Source organism: Drosophila busckii, chromosome 3R (assembly GCF_011750605.1).
Source record: "Drosophila busckii strain San Diego stock center, stock number 13000-0081.31 chromosome 3R, ASM1175060v1, whole genome shotgun sequence".
Classification (NCBI taxonomy): Eukaryota; Metazoa; Arthropoda; class Insecta; order Diptera; family Drosophilidae; genus Drosophila; species Drosophila busckii.
The window spans coordinates 4,232,572-4,254,019 of record NC_046607.1 but is presented as its reverse complement, the minus strand read 5'-3'; the positions used below and the strand labels follow the sequence as shown (position 1 = coordinate 4,254,019).

The 21,448-nt window shown below is 40.8% G+C and overlaps 2 protein-coding genes across 2 annotated transcripts; one reads left to right on the top strand and one right to left on the bottom strand.

Annotated features, from left to right (window-relative positions):
* Positions 1 to 960: 960 nt before the first annotated feature.
* On the bottom strand, positions 961 to 1,900 carry LOC108603892 (RNA polymerase-associated protein LEO1). The gene is made up of 2 exons (XM_017993066.1): positions 1,765 to 1,900; positions 961 to 1,709 (listed from the first exon to the last, which is right to left on the bottom strand). The coding sequence occupies exons 1-2, from the start codon at positions 1,776 to 1,778 to the stop codon at positions 1,070 to 1,072; spliced, it is 654 nt and encodes a 217-aa protein (XP_017848555.1). The 5' UTR covers positions 1,779 to 1,900; the 3' UTR covers positions 961 to 1,069.
* Positions 1,901 to 6,864: 4,964 nt separating this feature from the next.
* Positions 6,865 to 8,245, top strand: LOC108603891 (opsin Rh3). The gene has a single exon (XM_017993065.2). The coding sequence runs from the start codon at positions 6,908 to 6,910 to the stop codon at positions 8,048 to 8,050; it is 1,143 nt and encodes a 380-aa protein (XP_017848554.1). The 5' UTR covers positions 6,865 to 6,907; the 3' UTR covers positions 8,051 to 8,245.
* The last annotated feature ends 13,203 nt before the right edge of the window (positions 8,246 to 21,448 follow it).

Here is a 21,448-nt window from a genome sequence, read left to right as displayed (position 1 = left end):
ATAACGTTGCATATAAATTTGACATCAGGTACACACACGGACAGAACATTAGTTGACCAGTTTGCCTGCACAGGCGTAAATTGGTGTCTAATAAACACATAATCAAGCCTCATTGGCTGCAGAGACACTAAATTGCAATTGCAGAAAGCACGCCCGCCACAATTCACAGCAACCCAACAACAAAGCGCACAGCTGGGCAACATGTCGGCACAACACAAGGACTAATAGGACAAAACCTAATTTCATTCTCTATGCCCGCCCGCTCTCGCCACGCAATTGGTGTTAATCTGCTTTATAGTGCGTTGCAGGTTAAGGCGTATCTGTATTACATTTGAATGCCTGATTACAACAATAACAACATTGTAAAACAATGATTGTCATAAGCTCATTTGAAGTGCTGTAATTAATGCGGGGCTAGAACAATTCAAATTCCATAAGCAACTGTTTACGCCTGTTGGCTACAAATTTAAGATCGTTTAACTTAAATTACACTGCTAAAATTTGCAATCGATTAAATAAAGCCGAAACGAAACTTAATACATGTGTGTGTGTAAAATTAAATTAAATGCAGAATTGCCAAATACATGCACTCAAAATTAAGCACAGCACTTGGACACTCTTGAGCAGAGCACCTAACATAAGCTCATTAGGAGCTTCAAACACAATTGTCAGTTTTAGGTCGCTGTTAACACTTAATCACAATCAAGAAAGCAATTTACAGTTTCCCACATTTCGGTCGAGCAATATTGAATATTTGACTGGACAAAGTCAAAGACAAGGACACAGACATACTCGCTGCTTGTCAGCTGCCTCGCAGTGAAAGGCTTGGCGATTGGTCGTTATGTCAAGCTTGGAGCGCTACGCAGTTCGTGTAAGCACATTAATTGGCACGAATGCTGGCGGGAGATAATGAATTAAGTGGAAATTAACTGAACTCAGTGACTTAATTGTAATGAAATTCATTGGAATTTATTTGATGTTTTCTATGAAAGTACAACAGTTTCTAGCTGCAGGCACTTTATAATATTGATCATAGAGTTTGACATTCATTGAATTAAGCTGTAGTTATTCATTTGTTGACCTCGCTTTGGCTTAACTCTGGCTGAGTGCGCAATGTAATCTGCTCGTTGATGCCACAAAGCCGCTGATAGTAAGCGTCGAAGCGCAAATACCAATGATTTTTAACTGGCTCCAGTTTGCGCGAGTCCAATTCAAAAACTTCATCGCCCACATGCAAGGTTTGTGTCTTATCCTCCCAGGTAACCAAAAAAGCGTTTGACTGCGCAATGAGCTTGCCGCTTGCAGTGTCCTTAGAATGACACCAACGCACAGTGGTATTTGGCTTGTGTCCAGTCGGCTTGCTTTGATAGGTTTCCGGGTCATAAGCCTGTTCTTCGAATTGAAGAAACTTTGGTATACGCAAGCACTTGGGCTGCGCCTTAGCTAGTGAGTTTCGAATAGCTGGCAATTCCACAAAATATTCGCAGTTTAACTTTTGTTTTAATTCAAGTCTGAATTGCCCGCAGATTTCATGGTAGTGATTTCTAGCGCGTTGCGCAGCACTCATCTTTTTTGGCAACTCAGCACTCTTAGTAGCAATAGATGCAGTTGGAGGCTTTACGCAGTCGTCGCTGTCGCTGCTCTTGTGGCAAGCAGCACGTGAGCGGCGCATTGGCGCTTTCTTTGTAACTTGGTACTTCGGCTCGATGCTAAAAAGTGAATTTGATTGTTTATTAAAAAGAATTTCTTATAATAATATCTCACCTGTCGTTGGACATTGTAATGAAAAAATGATTTTAGTTTGGCAAACTCTATTGTGCAGTGTTGCAAAACGTTAATAGCAGTTCGATTAATTCTTTTTGATTGCAGTATTACTGCATCGAATTATCTTGATAAGCTGTCGTTAAAAAAGTCAGCATCAAATTTCAACAATTAAATTCGATAATTTTATTTTTACAACTGTTTGCTGTGTTGAACGCACTTACTGAAGTTTGTTATTGATACAACAACAGCCGCATGATTACACTCGGCATTCAGTAACTATCTGTGCGCTTGTATATGTGTGTGTGTGTGTATGGTTAAATATTGTTATGAGTTCTCGATTAATTAAAACTCAGCAATGAGTTCGTTGAGCGTTTGGCTGCTGTGCATGCCGTGGAGGCCACAGATGTTACCTGTTTTCGCTCTTTGCTATTGCTTCACATGATTTATGCATAAATATCGTATACGCAGTGTGCGCCCAAATGCATGTAGCGGCTGCAAAAATTAATTTTTAAAAATAAGTTGCTGATAATGAGGCTGCCATGACAGCAAAAACTGAATAAAAGCCGCCAATGCAGTACACAGCTTTTCGCCAAGCCAATTAATAAATTGTAAATTAATTCCCCAACTGAGGAAAATGCTTTTTGAGCTGAAAAGTTCAATTATTAGCTGTCAATGGTATTACACACACATAAAGTTTTCCGTTTATAATTATTGCGCAGCAATATAAGTTATATAACTCTAAACATACAGCTTGAGTATGTGCAAAGAATCTTTTATTTTTGTTTGATTCTAACCATAATACAATTCTCATAGTTCTGTAGAAAAAAACCTAAAAATAACATAGAACTTTTCACAGCTGCTAAACGAGTCTAAAAACTCCTTTAACAATTTAAAATAATTTCTGCAAAGTTTTTTTTGCACATATAAACAGAGAACTAAGAGAAATAAAAACACTAACACACACACACCCACACACATGCACATGAACGTGCGTGTGCATTTTCTACTGTTGCTGTTTGTTTGGGTGCCTTCAACGGCGCCATTCAAGTTTGCTAAACATTAAAATGGAGCTACAGTAGAAAAATGCTAACTAAACGCGCCAACTACAATGTGTGTGTGTGTGTGTGTGTGTGTTTTTAAGAGAGCTTTGCTAACACCCACACAGACACACACACACAGTGGCTGGCAGAAGTGAAAAATAAACCGACTGCTAAAATAAATATTAAAATTTGTGCAATAAAATGCTGAGCAATAAAACAAAAAAAATACACACACATACATATATAACTTTTCGCTGCGTGTATGCTAGTGTGTGTGTGTGTGTCTGGTGTCTGTATGTGTATTTTCTTATAGAAGATGTGCGGAAGTGGCAAGCGCCTCAAGTTGAGAAATATTAAGCTCACATTCGCGTTCGGCCCGCGCAATATCCTACCCCACTCTGTAGCCTGTCTGTCCGTCTGACTGTCTGTCTGAGGGCGGTGTTGAAATGTGCCCTCGGGTGTGCGCAGTTGCGGGGCAGTCGGTGGCAAGTTTATCGCGCTCACTAAATCTGCGGCACGGCCCGGAACTGATGCTAAAGCCAAGGAAACAAGCCAAAAGGCAAAAGCGCAGTTGAGAAGTAATACAAGTATATGAAGTAATGAGCGACTGTGAGGCAGCTGAGCGACTCCGAAACTCAGAATGGTAGAGTGAAAGGTAGGCCAGAGGGTGGGTGCAGCTAATGCCGGCAAGTTGCTGTAAAAATAAGTTTAATATATCCGCATTGAGATTGCTGCCCAGCACATACCAACAACAAAGTGCCAGAAAGAGATGGCAATAGATTGGGAGGAACTGATAAAAAGGAATCCACTTTGCGGTTGACTTTGGCCCAAAAGTAAGCAGTGTTTCCTTATTTTTTTATTTGGTATTTCTCTGGCATAGCAAATATTACAAAAGCAGCTGCATTTACTTGCATATATGTGTGTGTGTGTGTGTGTGTGTGTGTGCTGCCGGAAAGAATAACAGCGGTATATAAAAAGCAGGCGAGAGCTGAGCACACCTTGACTTCTACCGTCTGCTTGTGGGATTCAATAAAGTGCCGCCTGTGATTACAAAAATAAAAAGAAAAGTAAATGCATGCAAAATTGTTTTTTATTTTCTTGTTTTTGCATATAAACGTGCAAAGAGGTATGTAACACGCTTAATGTTAAATTTAATACATGTACAACTTGCTGCTTAGTCTACACAAGGGTAAATATTGCTATTTTACTGCTCTGTGTTGCCAAGTCAGACCCTATTTAAATAGATATATTCATTGTAAGCTGCTTCCGACGAGAAAATTCCATCGGACCCGTATGTGAAAGTTTAAACTTATATATCTAGTCTTCTATGCTTTTCAGCTTAAATAAAGCAAATAGTTGGATATATATTGCTATCAATATTTATAAAATATTATAAGGTGTTTATTTAAATAAGAAATAATCTACTCTGACGTAAATATAAGCCATCAGCTAGGTAATATATTTATATATGCATGAGCAATAAATTGGAGAAATAAACAAATATATTTAAAATTTAATAGGTCGACATATTTTATTGCAAAAAGACATCAATTGTAATCAATTGCGCACAACATTTGTTGCTCGAATTGGAAGCACTCAATTATTATATTAGGTTAGTGTTAGTTATAATAGCTAATGATAAAATAAGGCTTGCAATCCAATAGAAAGATGACAATACTGCCAGCAAAAGTTAGTTAGTTGACCATAATAATTTGTATTTATTGGAATAGTTTAATAACTTTAATTGCAGCCGCAAGGGAAACTTAAGCAGTTTTATAAAAATATTTTTATATTAAACAAATTTTCAAGATATTATAAGCTAATGGACTTAATCGGCAGCATGACCTCTTCGACAAAATCGATTTAGCAGCTTTATATCAATTTTAGCCATGGCTGCCATTGCTGTTGGCTATTTGTGGCAAATGATTTTGTGTTTAGCTCTGAGCATTGCACAAACAACAAACAAGCAGCCATAAAACTTTATGAAACAACAAACAGAAGATATAACTAACTGATGTTGCTGTTGCTACTACTACTGCTGCTGCTGCTGCTGCTGCTGCTGCTGCTGCACCTGACGTTTCGTTGAACTCATCTCCGTCTGTGTTGTCGTTGCTGCCGGCCATTTCCGTCAGCGAGTGCACTAAGTGCCGCAGCAGCAGCCAGCACACAAGTACAGATCTAGTCGCATACACATAGACGTGCATATAGAAGCATGCTAGATACTAATACAATGCTGCACTTGCAGACGCGTTTCGCATGCAAACTTTACAGTTAATGACGCAACTGTGGCGTGTTTGCAAAGTGTTGAAATTGAAATTATACCTTAGGGGGCTGCATGTAACTGTAGCTCGGTTGTTGCTGTGTGTTGCCTTTTGTTATTGTTATTGTTGTCGCTGCATTGAAGCAGAGTTGCATCAATGTTTGTTGTTGTTGCTGCTGCTGCCGCTGCTGCTGCTCTAGAAACAAAAGCAACAATAACGTTAATGAAAACAAATACCAACAACGACATGAAGAGCATTCAGCAACAGCTGCTTGCCAACAACAATAATAACACTGAGAGAACAAAGAGAAATTCCAACAAACAATTTGCTACAGCAATTTAGTTATACAAACTTGTTTGAAATTAAAATACCACCTTATAATAGACAATAATAGGTATAAGCAATTAATGTCTTTAAGCAGCCAAAACTAAACACTAATTTTGTCTACATAATACCCAATGTAATCGTTTTAATCAGCAACCAAGTTCCATTGCTAATGAGCATGGGCATGATAATGAAAATGTTTAGCTTGACACATGTTCAATTTATGCTCACACTAATCAAATTGCACTGCTTTGGACGCCATTAGGGAGTCAGCACGTCGCCAACAGCTGTACTTAATTACTTGGAAATCTCCCGGGCTCCCAGAGGTAAGCGCTTGTCGCAGCTAAAGTGCTTGGACTCCCATTGGAGTCATTCACCTTGCGAGCAAAAACAAAAAAACAGAAATCAACAAAAAAAATAAAAAGGAATCGAAATCCAGTGACTACACGCCGTAACATACTTATTATTATAGCAGTCTGCCTTTTACAATATATGTATGCGTTTAATGTGGGCATTACCACCCATGGTGTGACTGTAGTTTATGCGATGACGCAGCAGCAGTGGGTAACGCCAAGGTGGCAGCCCACGCACACACACATTTACACATATAAGCGCGCAGCGCAGCGCTAAAAGGGCAAACAAAGGGAAATCAATCTTTGTATGTACTTTCAGCATATTGGTAGGCATATGTATACACATACATAGATACTGGAAATGTGTGATTGTATGTATGTGTGTTTGCGTTGTGGGTTCGCGACTTGGCTGGGGGATTTGGGGAATATTTGCATGCCTTTGTGTGCTCTTTCCATATGATTTATGACCTAAATTGTAGGTGCACAAACGGCAGTGTAACATAATTACTCACCACACACATACACACACACATATGTATGCACACTTTGTCCTGTGTGAATGCGTGTGTGTGGTTTGTGTGTGACTTTGCACGCCTGGGGAGCACAAGAAAGTATGCTACACTTTTTTATTTCTTGTGTAAATAACCAAGCAACACAATTTCTGCAATTTTAGCTGTGCTACTGCTTATAAGCCAGAACATGTGTGTGTCTGTCTATGCTTTTTGTTATATTTATTGCATTTAGCTGACAGGCGTAAAGCAAAAATAATAAGCTCAAATAAATATTAAATTCAATGCTGGCGCTTAATTCAATCTACTTTTGTTTTTGTGCAGCACAAAATCCAACTGGCATTCAACTGTCAATTAACGGACATCACGTTTGCAACAGATTTCAGCTAAAACCAGTACAGTCAGTGACCTCCCCAAGCTTGTTAAGCCAACGTGAAAAACAGAAAATCAATGCAAATTGTTGCATTCAGCGATTTATTTTTAGTTTTTTGTCAACGCCTGGGATTAGGTCAATCCGCAGTGTAATCCCCAAATGCTGATGCAGTTATATGGCTAATCCAATTCCGTGCCGCACATATAAAGCTGACGCCGAATGCACGCTTAGTCTGTCTTGGGTAAGGACCGGACCAGCAACGTGTGTTATTGTTGGTTCGGATATGGAGTACAATATAAGTGGGATTGGCAATGTATCGACTGTGCTGCGTCCTGAGGCGCGCCTGGCGGCGGAAAGTAGGCTGCTGGGCTGGAACGTGCCACCGGAGGAGCTGCGGCATATACCTGAGCACTGGCTGACATATGCCGAGCCACCAGAATCCTTGAACTATCTGCTGGGCACACTCTACATATTCTTCACCATACTCTCGCTCATAGGCAACGGTCTGGTGATTTGGGTATTCTCGGCGGCCAAATCGCTGCGCACGCCATCGAACATATTGGTTATCAACTTGGCCATCTGCGACTTTCTGATGATGTGCAAGACGCCCATATTTATCTACAACAGCTTCAATCAAGGCTTTGCCTTGGGCAATCTGGGCTGCCAGATCTACGGCATCATTGGCTCCTACACGGGCATCGGCGCAAGTGCAACAAATGCGTTCATAGCCTATGATCGCTTCAATGTGATCACGCGTCCCATGGAAGGCAAGATGACGCATGGCAAGGCCATTGCTATGATCGTCTTCATCTATATGTATGCAACGCCATTTGTGGTTGCTTGCTATACGGAGACCTGGGGACGCTTTGTGCCCGAAGGTTACTTGACCTCCTGCACATTTGACTATCTGACGGACAACTTTGATACGCGCATGTTTGTGGCCACAATCTTCTTCTTCAGCTTCTTCTGCCCCACCAGCATGATACTCTACTACTACAGCCAGATAGTGGGTCATGTGTTTAGCCATGAGAAGGCGCTGCGCGATCAGGCCAAGAAAATGAATGTGGAATCGCTGCGCTCGAATGTGGACAAGAGCAAGGAGACCGCCGAGATACGCATAGCCAAGGCAGCCATTACCATATGCTTTCTGTTCTTTGTATCCTGGACGCCCTACGGCGTCATGTCGCTAATTGGCGCCTTTGGCGATAGAACGCTGCTGACGCCCGGCGCCACGATGATACCGGCATGCACTTGCAAAATGGTGGCCTGCATTGATCCCTTCGTGTATGCCATCAGTCATCCCAGATACCGCATGGAGCTGCAAAAGCGTTGCCCCTGGCTCGCCATCAGCGAAAAGAATGCAGACTCCACATCGGTGGCCTCCACGAGCACCACCCAGGAACAGCAACAGACCACAGCCGCGTAGTGAGCAAACTACGCGCCGCTTCACTTTGACGACAACTCTAATTGCAAACTCAACTCGTAATACAAAATGCCAGGCAGTCTCTATATAACAAGCAATACTAGCATAAGTAAGAACAGTTTTATTTATAATTTGTAGTGCTTCGTTTTATGTTAACTAATTGAAATAAATAGCGTTTTAATGCAAGCAATGAAAAAAGCACATCAAATCGTAAAATGTCTAGCAAAGCAGCGCAAAGCAAATGAAACACAATACGTACTAAATGTGAAATGTGTTGTGCTAGTTTTTTGCAGCAAGCAACAATGTTGACTTAGCATCCACACATCCCACACATGTGGAGAGAAAGCTTAAGCGCTCTCGGGCTCTCTCACGCTCTTCTACACTGGAAGGCATGCGCGCGTGCTCTGCGCAGTGAAACGTTTTGGCATTGGAACATGTCACAATCAATGCTGCTGATAACAAACGCTGTGTGTGTGTTTCACATGATAATTCGTACATTAAACACATTCCACAGACTGACTACTGCATGTGCCGCCCTCGCAGTCCAATGCTGCCCCCAAAAGTTTGTGCTGGCTCACTACACACAGCATCCACATGGCCTACTACCCAATTCCATATATTTATAGTCATATTTTCAGCTTTTGTATATATATATATATATTTTTTTTAGTTGCTGGGCGTATTTATTTTTTTGCCAAAGTGTTGCGCTGTGTGTTTATGTTTTGCATTGTTTTTGTTGTTTACCCACAGCCAGCGCAGCATTCGCATTCGCATCAGATTCAGTTTCTTGTTGCGGCCTGTTAGCCAGTCATTGCCTGGCGGCCATCGCCGGGCGTTCTTTTTCTGTGTCGCTTTGTGGCAACCCGTAACCACACACAGACAGCAAGCGCCAAGCGGCAAGTGGCAAGCGGCAAGCAGGCCATAAACCAAAATCGGTCGCAGCCACCGACTATGGTAACGGGCAAAAAGCGAAGCAAAATTAATGAAAATCACCCACGCACACAAACACAAGCAACACACACACACACGCACGCAAAGACAATTAAAATGGCAGCCACAAACGTCCTTGCGGTACACGGGCAACTGTATGAGTGCCGCCAGTGGTTGGCACATTTGTCTTCCACGAATTTCACTTTCGCGCACATTAATTAAGATAATTAGGCCTTTTCGGCGCCTTCAAAGTTCAGCGTGCCAAATGGCATCCAGCCACAACAGCCGACAGTCACACGGACCCACTCAAAGCACTCAAAGAGTACAAAAAGCAGCGCACCCAGCGCATTTAGTATCAGTTCGTTGCTCAACGGCTTTCTAATATCGCCGTGGACCCTGCAATTTTCATTGCTTGCATGCCACTTGAAACCCTTTTATGAGTGGTATTAGCCACTTTGGCTTAAGGATCTTGAGTTTAATTACGTCAAAGGCTAACTGTTGAGTTGGTCGTCATTTTGGTCAATAAGTGGCTTTTAAATACCTAGCACAGCTGCAATTTTATAGGTTCCACTTATTGAAAGTTCAAACGATTAATATTTAATTCTAGGGCATGACTTAAATTTTGTATGAGCTTTACAACAAGCATTCCAATCTGCCACAATAAACATTAAATACGCAGAAAATCTTAAATCAACTGCACATTAAACAATTTTCTATTTCTTGGAAAATTATATAATTGTCTGTTGCAAAACACGTTGGTATTCTTCTTTAATTTTTCAATAATCAAACTGTTGTTGAGCTGACATTTGTGCCAAATATAGATCGATGGCGTTGCCAGCCGTCGTAAATAAATCTGAGCTAGGGCTGGGCTTTAAATTTATTTGGCCTTCAGATGTTATTTTGGGTTTGTTGCAAAAATTCACATTGTTATGTGCCTGCTGCATATGCGCTAAGCATTCTTGTTGTAAATGGTTTCTTTTTTGAAATGGCAATATTGCGTATACGCCCGCTAGTCCCATGTTAATTGCACTGTTTGTCATTTGCCTTGTCAATTTGCATTTAAATTACAAAATTTAAACGCTCTTTGGTTATTTTTCATTTTTATTTTTTTTCTGTGCCAAGTGTGTGCTGTGGCCTGTTACTTTACGACCAGCAGGAGCCATTGGAGTTTAGAATGGCGCTGGCACTCATTTGTCATAGAGACCGAGAGAGCGTCACCGAAACAAGGTACTTGGCATGCTAGCATAGACATTGACACTCAGGCAAGCAGACGAGCGGGCGGCCGGGCGGCCGGGCGTGTGGGCGTATGTGGCTCAAGTCCAGGCAGCTTAACCCAATCTTTTGTTTATGTTGTCACGTAAGCTAATTCACAGTAAGCCAGGGCCAGGGTCGAGCAACAATTTTGGACCAATTTTGTTGCAAATTGCTGGAGTGTAAAAAAAAATGAAAAGAGCATGAGCAACGCAATTGGCGTGTTGCGGCAGGATTCATGCCTGTGCTTGTTGACCTCGAACTTTGTTCTCTGACGCGTACATGGACGCTAATGCGAACGCGAGATGTAGAGCAGTGTTTGCCGTTTAATTAAAGCGACGCCTGCCCTCATTCAGCTCAGACCCACGGATGCGGCTGTCCTTACTGTGCGTGTTGACCTTATTATGTTAACTTTGTGTGCAGTGCATAAACTGTGATAAAAATCGCATATTCTACGCCGCGTTGCCTTGGCTCTGGCTCTGGCTGTCTGCCTGGCTGGTTGCCTGGCCACCAGCCTGCCACGTTCCACGTTTGCTTGCTTGCCCCTTTTAAATGTCTATAATTTATGTTGGCCGTTAAACTCGCTGGCTTGCCTTTAGCATTCGCTGGCTTGCGCTCTTTTTCTTGCGTACAACAATTTGATGGCATATAATTATTAGTTCGTATAATTTATGACTTCATTTTAGCGCACAAAGTTGCGCACACTGCGCTAAGCCGCGCTCTGACTTCAGTTAAATCCAAGCAGCGTCTTTTTTCTTTATAGCGCTCTCAGCTGATTTATAACTAATTTAGCTGACACTTTTATGAGCTATCAAAGAGTGCAGCTGCTTTCGAATTTTCATAAACAACAGCGTTGTGCAATATGCAATTACAAGCGGCAAGCGATAAATTTTGAATACAAAATTGGCAAAAGTTTGCTAATAAGCTAAAATGTAATCAATTTCAATTGCAAGCAAGCAGCAGCAACGACAGAAGGAGACACAAATTTAAAGCTAATCGATCAATGGTGATAATTTTAACTGAGCAGCTGCTTAGCATGCAGCTTAACATTTTTTGTTGCACTTAGAAGAGAGAGCACGAACATAACTTTTTTCTTTGCTTTTGCTGTTTTGGCTTTGTAAGCATTTTGCATAAATGAGTCGCCCGCATGCAAATAATTGCATCAAAGTTTACCAGTAAACACAACTCCGCAGAACACCAACTGTGCTAGTGTTACTGCTTCTGTTGTTGTTGTTGCTGGGTTGTTGAGTGTCTGTTGCAGTGCTCTGTGGGGCCTCTGCTCATTTCGGTTCAAAGTGACACCAACTGCATTGCGGTTCGAGGCGCGTCAGAAACTATTTGCTCGAGTGTTAGTTTTTTGTGTGTCAACAAAACAATAGGCCAAAGTGTTGGCCTGTCTAAGGCAGTTGCTTGGCAGCCGGCCAAAGCACAGAAACATGCACACACCACACACATTTTGCTCAACTTGGCCAACAAAGTCAAAAAAGAGTAAATTTGACTTTAAAGCCAGTCAGGCCTTAGTTAAGTTCGTTGCCAGGCAGTCGTCATAAAAATTCCAACTATAGCTGGCAAGCATATTTCCCTCTTGCGTTTAATCACATTAATTTCCAAAACTGCGACAGTCTCTCTAATTTATGCGCCTAATTGGCTCAAAGCTAAATTTTGTGCTTGTCCCCGTCAAGTGGGCTGTAAGTGTTTAATATGTAAACGTTTGAGTTTCATGTAATTGTGGTCCTGGCAGAAGGGACTTTGATTTTATAAATAAATTCAGCAGAAAATATATAAATTATGCCAGCTTATGCAAAGTGTTTTGCTTAACTGCTTAAATAGCCAACTAACTAACTAACTAACTGAATCTTAAAGCACACTAATTTCTCTGCTCAGCAAGCAATTTAAGCAAAGTTTGGCAGAAAGTGCATTTAGCATGTACGCGTAATATGATGCAAATGTTGCGTCGTACGTGGAGCCCAGGTTGATTGCCTCTTTTAGGCATATCGCTCATACGCCACGTTGTATTTATTTGTTCCCTGGCATTTTCAATGGCTGCACACAAAACTGCAAGCGAAACTCGTTAACGATGGTCGTAAAAATCAAATGGCCCTGTCGACTACAACCAAAGCCAGCCTCAATCGCCTCCACAACAGCCGCAGCTCTGTCACTCCCTCCTCACCCCACACGAGCAAACGCCCACCCGCCCGCACGCTTTACTAGCTGAGCGACTGCCATGGCTGGCGTTGTTAAAAGTTGTCCTTGGGCGGCAGTTTTACGAGCCCAAGTTATCGTACGATAGTAGCTACCATTTGCTGCTTGTTAGCAGTTAGCAGTTGTTAGAGTTTCAGTTGACAATGTTGGCAGCTGCATTAGGCAAACATCAAGGCTTGTTACAGTCAAAAGAAGTTTTGCATGTGGCTGACTGAAACTGTATGATGATCGAGAGGGCGGTGGACGAAGGACGCGAGCAGAGCAGGCAGAGCGTGTGGCTGTCTCTGATTTCAATTCGTGTCATGTTCAACGTAAATCATTTTCGTTTTCGATTTCAAGTTCAAGCTTTTAGAAAAGTAAGGCTCAAAGCCTGGGAAAAAGTTTTATTACTTTGGCTCTTGTCAATTTTATGTTGTTTTGTTTTTTCTCCCATGTTGTTCGTTTGCGCATTGGCCCCCAAGCACTTTTCAATTTTCAATGCGTTGCAATTTTAAAAACATTTTATAGCCAAGTGTTTGGAGTGTTAGGTTATAGTTTGTACAAAAACATTGCCAAAGCAAAAAGTTATTGCTGGAACAAGCATTTTTGGGCATTTGCTTGCGTACACGCACACACACAACGAATTATATGAGCGCATGTATAGTATATTTTGGAAATAATAATAATAGAAATAAGATGAAATTGATTTGCTATGCCCCAAGCGGCTTAAAAGTGAAATCGTCAAAAGCCCAACAATAAATGTAAAAAGTTTTAACAATTGTTGCAAAACTTGTCGACCAGCAATAAATAAGCTTAAGGTTGATTTAACTTCAAGTTCCATTTGACAACAGTATAAAGTATGGATTTTAATTTACCAACAGTACTAAATTTGTGTAAGCTGCTAAGCTCTTAAATAGAAACAATATTTGCTTTGCAGCAGGAAAGAAAAACTTGCACGCTCAATTGCTCGCAAACTTTTTATGCTAATGTTAAATCGATAAGTTTGGAATATCGATATCAATGAGAAAGTTGTGCATAACATTAAATGCACAGTTTGCAGCAAAAATCAATATACTGCATTGCTTGGAAAACTAAACTAATTTTGGACACTGACACGATAAACAGTGCGTGCCAAATGTTGAGCACCCGAAATATTCAAAGCCAAAAGGATACAATGCCTGCATAGCACACAAGCAAACACGCATGCACACAGTTAGGAAAGCGGACAGACAGACAGACGCACGGACGGACGCACAGCACATATGCTGGCAAGTGTTGCCAACGATGAGTAAAAACAATTTATTTTTATGTGTCTATGTATAAAATTAAAATTTGCATACTTTAGCCGAGCAAAGCGTTGGCAAAATCTGCGGGCTGGCAAAACTGGCAGGCTGACAGCGTTATGCTGATCCTATTCAGCACGATAGTCTGACTTGCTGATGCGACACAGGAAGTGGCAAGTGGAGTTTGTGACGTAGTCAGAGACAGTGCCAGTCGCAATGGCGACGCAAATATTTCTCCTCTCGCTCGCTTGTGTGTGTGTGCGACAACTGACGCGTTGCCACAGATTGCGTTGCGGCTGCAAGCTACAGTCGGTTGTCATATGAAGACATTGAAGACAGTGCACCACACAGATTATTTAATAACGCAAGCTGCAGCTAAAAACAATTTATTTAAATGCATAAAATAACAAACAACATTTGACTTCAGACACACACAGCCGCAGGGATTGTTGTGGCTTAGCGCCATTTTCGAATGCTTTCAATAACTAAGCATCATTAGTTAAGCCCACAGCCACTTGAGCATGGATTTGGCTAGGATTTTGCCCATAAGTCGCAGCAGACAGGCCGTCTCATGTAAATGGAGCCGCTGTCATGGCATTGATAAAGCCATTTGACAAAGGCCAAAGCATAAAAAGTGGAGACGCGAAAAAATCCCGTTTCTAAAATGCAACATGTCGGCTGCGATAACGCAACAGCCACAAGGGACGGAGTGGCAGAGCCACAGCTAGTGGCATATCAACAAATGTGGACTTGCTGGCATAGAAGACGCCGCTTCCGTTCCGTTCAGCCACATGCTTGTCAATGCGACCACAGCAAGGCACAAAAGGATAACAATCGATGTATTCTCCTGCAGCAGCAGCAGCAACAACAGCAGCAGCATCATCAGATACAGCAAATGCAAATCACGCAGCAGCAAACGTGCCTAGTCCTTGAATGCTTTTTAGTCCATTTGGGGGTTTACAGTTTTGTTTTACAATCCTTTTTCATTTTTTTCATTCAGACTGTGGCTGAATTTATTGTTTGCTTGGCGCATGCAAATTAAATCCTTTTTGCTGAACACTGACTTTTGCTCAACACTTACTTGCTGCCCAATAAGCCGTGTCAGAATTGCTTATCTAGGGCATTGTAATTTTTTAAATTATAAGCGTTATGACTGCTTTGGAATTTATAATTACCAAGCGATAGCCTAAGAGCTACAGTGTTTACTCTATAAAGAATGTAAGTTACTGGCTTAAGATAAAAGCGGCATAAATTTTAGGCTAATTTTATAAAATTAACAAAAGTAAATCAAACTATATTCAACATTTGGAATACTGCTCATGAATTGCTGACTTTTCAATCAATTTATATTTGCTTTAGCTTTGTTTTCCGATTCTCTACTGTGCTCTCCAATTTTAAATCATCCTCAGTCTTAAAGACCTTTTCGCATAATTTCGACTTTATGAAATTGTTGACAAACAAAACAAAAACTGGCCACACATTAAGGCATATGTCAGCTAATGCTTATCTAAAAGATTGTAGAACGTGCCTGCTCGTTTGCATTATTTCGAATGGCGTCCACAAGCTGGCACGACTCGTCAAAGCCCAGCAGGCAATTTTAATGACAGTCAACGATTGAATTAAATTATCAATCTATTGTGGCGGGGTAAAAAACACAGTGGGTCACCCAGGACACCCAACAAGGACAAAAAAAAAAGGCAACCGCCCAATCAAATTGATTGTATTTACTTTGACACCAAACAGCCAGCAACCAACAATGGACGGTCAGCGTTCTAACAAGTTCTACGCCCACACTCATGAGCTGGAGCGCAGATAGCTGCTGGCATTAGGGCTGAGGCTCCATTTGACTTAAATACGGTTTTTGGCTCGTTAAGTGTAACTAACAAGTTGGAATGCCGCCGCACTCCGCTCAATGGGTCTTTGTTTATTATTTGTGTTTACTTTTCAGACAAAACCTATGGCGGGGCTTATTGCTTGGAGAATGTTGAAAACAAATATGAAATTAAAGTGGGGCATAATTCTGGTGTAGCGATTGATTTACACAAAAATTGCTGCTTTTAGTTATTTATTTGTACGATTGAGTAGCTCATTAGAGCTGTCGACTATGTCACAGCGCTTCAAATAACACACAACCCACTTCAAGAACAGATCGACCAACCCTCTCGCGATTAGAAGCAGCTCCGCACTTTACGTTGTGTAAACCGGTATAACTTGAAGGCCAGCCAGCAGCCAATAGAGAAATATAAAACTGAGAAGCTATGAAACAAAAGTAAAAAATGCAAGCACGAATTGTCAATAATTAAATAGAGCATAATATTATAGACATTAAAAACTAGTTATCATCGTCACAGCGATGAGTTGACTATTAAATGTGAGGCTGAGTCCATCTCTATGTAGTCATATCTGCGAACGGAATAGAGCGCGCTCACGGTATGCACATTCGAGCATGGTTCCTTATATTTTCCACTTTCTATCAACACTCTTCAGTCAGAAAGTAAGACACACGTTTTGTTTTTTATATTCATTTTAATTTCTGTTTTTTTAGCTCGCTTCAGCTTATCTTTGAGGCCTTGTCGCCTGAGTTAGCACTACTGTTTCATCAATATTTCACTGTCACGTTTCACTTAAATGCGCAGTATAATACTGAGTCTCATATGTAAGCGCAGGTGGAATTATGAGAAGTATGTTATGAGCACCAGGTTGATCGAGACACTCCATATTAGATCACTGCCACAATGATCGAGCAGAACAGCCCGACAAGAGAATTCCAACACACGCACCCAGCGAGATTGTGTGTGACACCAAATTATTTGCTAGGTTGGTCTGCGGGGGCAGGAGGCACGCGAGGCATTGGCAGTCAGCTAGCCATAAAAAAATAAAACCGCGTCTGTTAGATCGAGCTGATAGACCCAAGAGCCGACATCTCTGTAAGGTGCCGCTGGGATAGAATTAAGAGTTGCAAGCGCAGCAGACGCAATAAGTCCCGCATTATTGACGCTGCTGATAATGGTAGAACAGGTTGCTGCACACTCTCATAGAGCATACCTAGCACTAGACATCAGTTAAGCATAACAGCAAACTTTAACTTTTTTAACTTTTACATTTAAAATACAATACTACATTTAACAATACAATTCAGTTATTTAATATCTACAGAGTATTTTCATTTCACTGCAGATTTATCTGGCAATCTTCAATTTTTTCTGGCAAAAAAAAATTCAATGGATGCACAGACATAAAAGCCAACACGCCAGCCCAGGCCCAATTCAAATGCCAGTTTCAGGTTCAGGTTTAGGCTTGGGCTGAACGTTATTGTTTCACTTGCAATGAAGATGTCATCATATTTTTTCAATTTCACGCTGATTTTTTTCGTTTCAGCTGCTGTGATATATTTGCAATTGACGGCGCTACAGCAAAGTTAAAGAGTATGAACTTTGAGACTGCATATGAATGTTCAAAGAAGAAATTAAAGTGCAGTCAAAGTTTTTTATTTAATTTGTACGCTGCCAACTTGGAATTACTTTTTAAAACTGAGCGTATACTTAATATAATTTAACGTTATTTTACAGTAGTTTACTTAAAGCTTATTAAGAAATTCTTAATCGTTTACGCTTTTATATTGTACACAAAAATTCTTTTTGTGCATTTTGTAATTATTTTAGTGAATAGTTTCATAAGTGTACCCGTTATCAAATAGGGCAATTCAACTGGCATTTTGGTAGCTGGCTGGCATAAATAGAACCGCGACTACGTGTAACAAAAAATTGTTGTACTTTCAGCAGCAACGAAAGCAAACGAAAGTGTAGCACAGACTGCAGCTAAAATGAACAAAAATACAAAGAAAATAGAAAAGCAAATGCGAGCAATTTTCGTTAAAGGAAGAAAAAAGCGACTCGCTGGGAAAAGCGTGTTTTTTTCAATTATAGTGCGTAGATTAGTATTCGAAAGCAATGCAGTTTTATGCGTATATGGCGTCTATGAGTGCAAGCGTAAATCTGCGCAAAGTGCCAAGTAAGATAGGCAAAGAGTAGAGGGAAAATTTGCAGACTATTCATGCAAGAGTATGCTACTGCCCACTGCAGAAGGTGATGGCAAAACTAAAACTAACAAAAAACACTGCTCGAGCTCAGGCACAATAACTTTGAATAAGAAAAACGTGCAAAGCTACAGCAAGCGAGAGAGCAAGCGACATGGTGGAGGGAGCAAAGAGTGTTGGCCAGCAAAGTTTTTGCAGCAGCAATTTTCCATTCAACTTGGGCTTATGGTACGGTTCAGTGATGTCTCTATTCAACGTTGTGTTGCAGGCATTTTGAGCTCAGCGCATTGTGTTCAAACTTAGAGCTAATTTTACAAACATAACGCATACGACGTGTCGTACAGCTGCAGGTCTATACAGTGCAGCTGCCCAGTGTTGAAATGGTCGACAATTGCTGCAGCAGCCGCAGTTAAATTTAGTATTTAGTTTTTTTTACTCGTGTCACATAAAAATGCGCATAAAATATTTTATATAATGCCGTTTTGATGCTAGTTTATATACATCTTTTGTTGTTGTCCACAATGACATTTAGCTGCGTATTTCTTATGGCATTTTATGGTAGGCGAATGGTACATGCAGTTCTTTGGAAATCGCCAGTTGCAGTTGCTGCACTCGCAGTCGTAGCAACGCCATTTTATTGTTCAATGAACGGACTTACGTGTGAACTACTAGGCGACAACAACTTATGCCATTTCCGTTTCCGGCGTCGACCTGCGGGCCAACGCTACGCTGCAGAGGATGAGCATGAGCTTGAGCCGCACTGCACTGGCTGCAAGCACGTTTGCGTTACGCTCAATGCTAAGAAACGGAACACAATTGTGAGGTCATGTATGTGACAAACAATAAAGACGATAACTTAGTGTGCGCTGCTGCTTACGGGAAGACCAAAGTTGTAAAGCGCACAGAGCGGCACTGAGCGGAAACGGATGTGCCTGCTGTAGGTGTATACACCTATATAGTTATGCGCGTATGTATGCGTGTGTGTGCGCGTGTGTGATTGCTTTAAAATAAAATTAAGTTTCTTCTTTTGCGCTTTTGCCACAGAATTTATTTCAAAAGCAAAGTTTATTTTGTTGAAAGAAAATATGGCTGCCATCGTCATAAGCTTTGAGTTTTGTGTATAGCTGCGCCTGCAGCAGCAGCAACAACAACAACAACAACAACACCTTTTAGCAACTACGCTGCCAGCTGCATACTGCCGCAGACCAGACCCAACCCAAAAAGTTTTGTTTGCCATGACACTTAAAAAGTCGTAAAATGCACATTCACAGCTTGAAATTATAGCACCACTGCATATTGTGAACATAGCGAATCCAGCCGATGCTTCTTTTATGTATCATATCTTCTAGTTTGAAGTTGGACTCTCGTCTTTTATCTTTAATGCATGCTACGTGCTCTTTGGCACTAAACCATTGCCTCTCTCAAGAGAGAACTCTGACATATTCACAGCGCTCTTATGATTTAAGTAAGCTGACATATTTGCTATTGTATAAAATACACTGCGTTCTGTTGTAGCACGCACACGCATAGATTCCGAATCTTGTTTTCTAGTTTTTTCTCAGTGTGCTTTCAGCATTCAAAATTTGCTGTATATAAACATATTCCTAGAATACTTAGTGTTGCACAAATACAACTAATGAAGTTAGTGTGATAAAGTACGGCCTCTCCCAAATTGCTGCAACAAAGTCAACTGTCAATTGGAAAACTTAAGAGAACAACCTTTTCGGGCAAACCTCAGTTAAGCGTAAAGTTTTCAACTTAATTTACTTGCAGACAGTACAGCTGTTGGCTGTTGGCTGTTGGTTGTTGGCGCTGCCCTCGTTTAATGCCCTTGCTGAGCTGTAAAAGTAAGCTACAAATACGCATACGCCACGTTGAACTGTACAAGGCAATGGCCCACCTGTTGGGTGGCCATCAAATCAGCCTAAAAATAAAAAGTGTAAACTTTTTAATACATTACAATTTTTTACGTCTGCCCTGCGAATTGTGCATTAACTCGCCTAATGCTCGTAAAGGTAACAGAAACTTTTCGAAGGAAATGTACAACGCTAATGGCGTGTCTCTTTGCCTTGATTGAAGTGGGGGCGCTAAGTAAATGTTTTGACCAGCGGTTAGACCCAGCTTATCGTCAATGTGCGGCCCACTTGTTGTTGTTGTCGCTGCTGTTGGTATTAGCAGCACATTATTGAAATTATTTATGTACATTGCCGCACACGCACAGCCATGTTTTGTTCTAACAAGGGCAGGTGCTTATAAATTATACAAACTCAATGTGTTTGGCTGTGGCTTTCAATAAGTTTTGCCGAGCATTAAAATTTCAAATTGGATTTACTAAATAAATCACTTACGTTCGTTATTACACTAACGATATGCATATCGAACAATTGAAATTAAACAGTTTAGCAGCTTTGATTTTGTAATTGTTTTTTTTTTAACGTATAACTCCAATGTTAATTTCAATTGGCTTGCATGATCTTCTAAGGCCTCTGCACCATTGATGGCGCTTCCATGGTACGTATAACTCCAAAGTTAATTACAATAGGCTTGCCTGATCTTCTGAACCCTCTGCCCCACCGAGAACGCCTCCATGGTGCACTCCGAGGGGTTGTTGTGATGTAGGGTATGGTTGTTTCGCAATCAATATGATTTATATTGGCGGAATCATTACAGTCAGTACACTCATAATTGGGTGGATAATAAGGAAGGAAACGGCATGCCTCTGCCTGGCTGCGTTTTACTAAGCAAATGACCAAAATGGCAACGCAAGATAACAACGTTTGTACTTTCATATTGAACTCACTGTGCTTAATTATGGATTAAGCTTTGCTTTATAGCAAATCTGAAACGTATCTATGCAAAGTCAGTTGTGCAAATATTTAAATCGCATAAATAACGCTTATGCTTATGCATTTGAATTTGATTATTTTAACAGCTGTTTAAATTTGATAAACGCGCGCAAGTGTTTAAATAAGAATTTTATAAATATTTGCGCTTAAATCTAAAAATCTATAATCTTTTCAATCGTTGCAAGTTTACACTTTAAGGCAAAGGCACTGAAATAAGCTTAAAGCTTTTGGCTCTTAGCTTGACACATTGTCAATTTGTCAAGTGCTCAGTGTCATGCACATTTTCATCTCAATATCAGCTTGCTGTGGGCAGCAGACAACCCTTGGCTAAAAATCTTGGTCATTCTCAGCAACGACGAGGAGCATATTGTTGCACAATTTTTTCTAAAAATAAAATTAACTGAAATATCTGAGCGTGCGTCCTTGGCTGTTAGCACACACACACACATACACACAACCAAGCGCTTCCAAGAAAGTCAGGCAAGCAAAAGTTCAATGTAACAACAACAACGAAAGAAAAAGTTAACTATGAAGCAAAGAATGTGATACAGAGACACACGCACACACACACACACTAACACAGAGGCTTAGGGATATAGCCACACATGTCTGCATAGTAAGTGTGCGAGTGTTTGTGTGTCTTTGTGTCCTGCTTGAAATCGCACTTGAGGCAGCTGCGAAATATGCCACAATTGCAACATAACTTTGCAGCTTATTATTTTTTATTGCAGCTAATAAGCTTGACTTGCCAGTTAATGGCGCATTTCCGTTTTCGTTATGTTAGTACGCACACACAGAGACAAACCTGTCGTAAAGTTTATAATGAAAATATTTTCAGCTTAGCGCTGCCAACAAAAAGTAAAATACAAATACC

Excerpts from the sequence above, each read along its gene's own strand:
- LOC108603891 (XM_017993065.2), top strand. The coding sequence starts at position 6,908 with ATGGAGTACAATATAAGTGGGATTGGCAATGTATCGACTGTGCTGCGT.